Source organism: Dipteris shenzhenensis, chromosome 11 (assembly GCF_047967505.1).
Source record: "Dipteris shenzhenensis isolate YYH24624 ecotype China chromosome 11, Dip_SZ_1.0, whole genome shotgun sequence".
NCBI lineage: Eukaryota > Viridiplantae > Streptophyta > Polypodiopsida > Gleicheniales > Dipteridaceae > Dipteris > Dipteris shenzhenensis.
In genome coordinates this window covers 30,694,367-30,699,312 of record NC_141606.1, presented here as the reverse complement: position 1 = coordinate 30,699,312, position 4,946 = coordinate 30,694,367, and the positions used below count along the sequence as shown (strand labels likewise).

Below are 4,946 nucleotides of genomic sequence, written 5' to 3'. Positions count from 1 at the left end.
CGGATTACCACACTCCCTCACATTCCAAGACATAGTTGAAATCCTTTCCGCCCCTCTCCCTCCTAGCCTAGTTGGTGATAGCTTTGTATGCATCCTTAACAAAATTCTCTTTGCTTCCTCTGGCCACTTCTTTGATTCTTTTCAATAGGCTACGATGGGAACACAAGTGTTCCTTTCTAGCTTCTTCTGGCACCGCTTCTTTCGGCTTTTCCTCATGCATGTGCTTTTTTTTGTTAGCTTCGAGCATGTCTTCATCTGGGAGACACTAGGTTTCATTGACCTAGGACACCAGTTCTGCCTCTTCACCATTCTCTTCCTGACTACCACTCCCAAAATGATCAACATACGCACATGGCCATCCACCGGTGCTTGAGGAAGTGACATGCCTTTCCATCCCACCACCATCCATTGTTCCGACTGCTCTTGGGAGTCGGTGCTGCGCTAGACCTTGGGTAGAGAGCTCCCATGGATGGTCGCACGTATTTGGGGGACCTTTTCGAAAGGCTCGACATCCTTCGAATTCGAGGGGGGGGAGCTTCTCGATGAATCTTTCCTCTGTCGCTTTGGCTGCCTGCCCCTTCTCTGGAACCCCTTCTTCAATGATTCCCACCCCCTTAGCCAGTCCTGAGTTGGCAGGCTTGAGCGGGCAGTTGCGCGCAAATGGCCCAGACCTTTGCATGCAAAACAGGCGTCTTGGAAGACCCCAAATTTGATGTGTAGTGCCAGCGGGGGGCCTTCGGGGAATTGGACTTGCACAATATCAAGGATGTCCTTGGTTCTATCCCAGAGTACCCAAGCTCTCTTTTTGCCTACTGGGGAACGGGATGCCGGGGGGATCTATAGGACTCTACCAAGGGACATCGTCACCATACTGAAGTTTTCTTCCAGCCAAGAGGGAACAAAGGGGAATTCCACCCACACCGGGCATTCGTGCATGAGAAACCGATTGATGTTGAAGTCTGCGCTCCAGGGAAGGACCAGGACTGGGGCACATGAGAAGACAAATGATCTTCCCTACATGTCATCTCTGATAGCTTCAGAGGCACAGTGAATGATGAAGAACCCCTTCCCCAGAAAGCGTGCTGAAAATCCATTTGGTGGGAGATCACATTCGAATATCATGAACTAATCCAGTTCCGCTTGTGAAGGGATGTGGCCCGTGAAGAAGAGATACATTGCTCCACGCGCTAGATGTTCCCGCTGTGGGTGCACGTTGTCGATTTGAAGCATGCAGACTGTCTTATGCTTTCTGCCGGTTTCGTACCAGAGCTGTCTTTCCACTCCTTGGCCCTTCTTGTGCCACCTCAGCCTGTAGGATCTTTCGTGCTTTGTCTTTGAGGAGGAAGGTGAAGCCACTCTGTAGCTTTTTGGCCAACAACTCTGCATAAGATGGAGTTTCTTTAGAGGTCTCATCAGGGGAGCCAGGTGGAGCTGGCAGCCCTTCCTCACTCCCTTCATTGTATGCGTCATCTTCATTTGGATCCCGAGCTATCCGGTGAGGCGCCCCTCCACCCTTGCCACTCATTGCCTCCTTAAGTATCGGGGGGAGAAGGCCGCTTAAGATTCTGGGCCTCTTTCAGGGCAAGCCTATTAACCCATCAGGTTGGGGTGCGTGGCTAGCATGCACCGAGCTGAACAGCATTCCAATGGCAGTTCTCGTCGTGAAGCTCTCGACCTCTTCTTTCTACAAGTTGGCACCTCGGTACTCCACACTTTTAGAAGCTATACTTCAACTTCCACAATCAAAAGCAAATGATATAAATAACTTTCCACAACATTTTAAATTAGAAACTCGATTTGTTCCCTTGAACCCTACAAGGATATAAGTATTTTTTTATCTATTTTCACACACACATATACTCTCTCTCTCTCTCGTGTGCGCGTACGCATGCGCACACATGCTCTGCCAACTACAATGAGCCACATGGGCAACTTATGTGGGCGACCAACCAAATCGTATGAGCTGGAGCTCCTTCGCGATTGCAATTTGTAAGGCTCTTTACACACCGCCCACCTTCCCACCCACTATCCAAAAAGATAGGAACGTTTTGACACATGGCGAGGTGCTATTAGCCTCGACATGCCCAAACTTTTATAGCCAAGACCCCCCCTTCCGTTCGGTGGGGGGTTTCTTCTTCAAAAGAATTTAATGCAAGTTCAACTGGTGGGGCTTGAACCCACGATCATGCATACACTCCACCAAACCATGACGCATCGGGTGGGCCTTATTAGGGAGCTTTCCCACGTATGCTAGGGCTAATAAATATGCTACGAGCCTTGGCAATGGCAAGCGATACATAGCTTTCGTCCCCGTGATACATTAGCTAGCGATCGTCTCTGAATTGTGTTAGCTTTTTTGGATGCAGGGTTGGATTTTTCCTTTAAAAAAATGCAACACCGTAATGCCTGAGTGGAGAGAAAGAAAATCTGACTCCACCGAAGCACCTGCAATGCCAAAAAAATATCAGCGCAAGCCTGGAGGCTCAGGTGGGAATGCAGCAAACCAGTGTTCACAGAAAACCTGCAAAGTATATACAATAAACTTGCAGCATTTCCATTTTCACCTGTAAAAAATATTTTCTCAATTTTGTAAAATCTACAGAATTTTAGACAATCTAGTTATATTTTAGCTAAAATTTTGGTAAATTCTTAGGAAAAACTTCAAAATTTGAAACTTCAAGTTTTGTGATTTGTTGAGAAAAATGTTTTCTATGAATATTGGAGCAGACCTTGGCGAATTCTAGCATTACTGCGGTAGCGGGAATAGCCACTTGTTTAGGCTTGGGGGGGCGCAGTTGTGGTGTGTAAAAACCCTTAAGTTTGTATTTTTTAATCCAACTTGTCGTCGTGAGAAGGGACATACTCGGGCCCTTTACACACCAAAGGGCACCCAACGTTGGGCGACTATTTGGACCAATAGAAAGCCACCATTTGAGGTTTGGGCGGGCACCTCTTTACAAATACAGTGCCCAAGCTTAGACCTTTTAATCCGACATAGAGTCCACGCCATGCCATGAGAAAGGCTTTCCTTGGGCAGCCAAGCTTGGCTGCTCACCGATGGGCAAGGCTGGATTCAGCCAATCACCATCACGATTTCGGTCCCCCAGCTCCACAACCATCCGGGCCCTCATTTTTACAAAAGGGGTTTGTACTTGGGCGGTGTGTAAAAGGGGTGCACATCCGTGGGCAGCTATTTTTTAAAGATCTCACAATGGGCAGTCGGTGTGTAAGAAGGGGTGCCCATTCCAACCCGCCAATGAATGTTTTTGGGTGCCCACACTTTGGGCACCCTTTAGTGGTGTGTAAACGGCCTCATATACTTACCTTCTAAAGCAATGTACGGGAGCTGAAGCTCAAAAAAAGGGCTTCTACACAAGCATTAAGCTTGATCGCTCCTGAACGATGGCAGGAAAGAAGACACGGAAAGATAATTGATATGGAACATATCTATGGATCTTTCAACGGGACTGCCAATATTTCAAGAGGCCTGCAAATCCTGCACTCGCGAAGCCCACCATCGCAGAGTTCTCGGGGTTCGCGAGTCTGAGTTTTCAACTTGCCATTTGGGATCGCTCAATATGTCTGCAATCTTCTGATCTCTCATTTTGGGCTTGCAATCCCGGGTGAAAGAAGAAAAATGGGATGCCAAATTTGCCGATCGAGGACACTAAGGTGTGTCAATCCGAGGATTTCAAGCATAATCTACGCTTTTGTGATCTATTTCCAGCTGAGTTATTTGCTTGTTTTTACCTGATGCAGGCTTGCCGGTCTTGCGTTAATGTTTATCGTTGGTGTGCTTATGCAAATTTTGGTCAGTTGGATGCTTTCCAAGTTGGATTCTAGCAATCACCGCATTTCCTTCCCCTTAACATTCTCCTTTTTCAATGCGCTTTAGCAGTTTGAGAGCTCAATGAACTTCTGAACACTCGCTAAATTCAAAAATCCCTCCAGAGAATTTATGGTCTTGATTTTGGCAGCTTAATCACTCAATTATGGTCGGTTGTTTCCAGGCATGTGCAATTTACAATAATTGGTGGCCATTGTTGAATGGTGCAAATCTTGCCAAAATCCTGTCTTTGAAGAGAATGCGTGTAAAGCTGGTTGAATATGGTAGATGTCCTGAATATTTACTGGTGCAGGTCTTATGTATGTCGTGGTACCTATGCCTTGTTTGTTGCTTAGAGGAGGCTTAGCGGACTTCATCAGTTCAAGAGATGCAGCAGAGTAAGTCTCATTTGAAACTATTATTTTCGCTCTTCCTGTCTGGGAGTTTTAACGATTTAGATTGTTACTCTGATATCGGTAGTGCTTTCAGAGGTGTTCAAAGCCAAAATTAGCCAATTTTTCTGAACACTCTACTTGGTTTAATAGCTGGGCAGATGCCACAAAATTTTTAGCTGGATTTTGTATCGGTGGGGGTATTGCTATTCCCACTATCCTGCATCATGCTGGTTATATCGAGGCTGGGGCAATGTACTTTGAGTTTGCATCCGTCATCATCTTATTGTGTACAATGTTCTTGTCTAATTGGGCGAGCAGAGAAGATGAGTAGTGAAACCAGATCGTTGGTATCCTGTTTCCGTATTTGCTGAGCAAATGATTACGAGTGGCTGTTCTTTGAGGTCTTGCTGAAATTTGGAAATATCCACAAGCTTCCAATGTGTACACTTCTTTTGGAGCATTATATTTTAAATTCTTCTTGTGGCTTGTATAGCTAGCCTTAGTTAAATCTGTATGGTTTGTTAGCACCGAGTTGTAAGCTGTTCCCTCTGAAGATTGTAATGTACTCAAGGTGAGACAGTAAAGATAGTTTTCATGAGAGAAAAAAAAAGAAGACGATAAAGATAGCAACGATGGATAAAGAGTCAACTTCCCTTGCAGCTTAAGGAACTCCCTTATTTAACTGTTACGTCCTAACTCGCCATTCAGCTGCATTCATTCCCATG

General features: G+C 45.9%; 1 protein-coding gene across 2 annotated transcripts; it reads left to right on the top strand.

Annotated features, from left to right (window-relative positions):
* Window positions 1-3,330: 3,330 nt before the first annotated feature.
* LOC147896892 (vacuolar protein sorting-associated protein 55 homolog) lies at window positions 3,331-4,648 on the top strand. Of its 2 annotated transcripts, none has more exons than XM_087381123.1 (5): window positions 3,331-3,672; window positions 3,760-3,811; window positions 4,011-4,050; window positions 4,140-4,224; window positions 4,372-4,648. In XM_087381123.1, exons 1-5 carry the CDS (start codon window positions 3,638-3,640, stop codon window positions 4,550-4,552), a joined length of 393 nt encoding a protein of 130 aa, XP_087237249.1. In that variant the 5' UTR covers window positions 3,331-3,637; the 3' UTR covers window positions 4,553-4,648. The 2 variants fall into 2 exon arrangements, with proteins under 2 accessions (XP_087237249.1, XP_087237248.1); XM_087381122.1 differs by having other exon boundaries at window positions 3,978-4,050.
* Window positions 4,649-4,946: the final 298 nt, after the last annotated feature.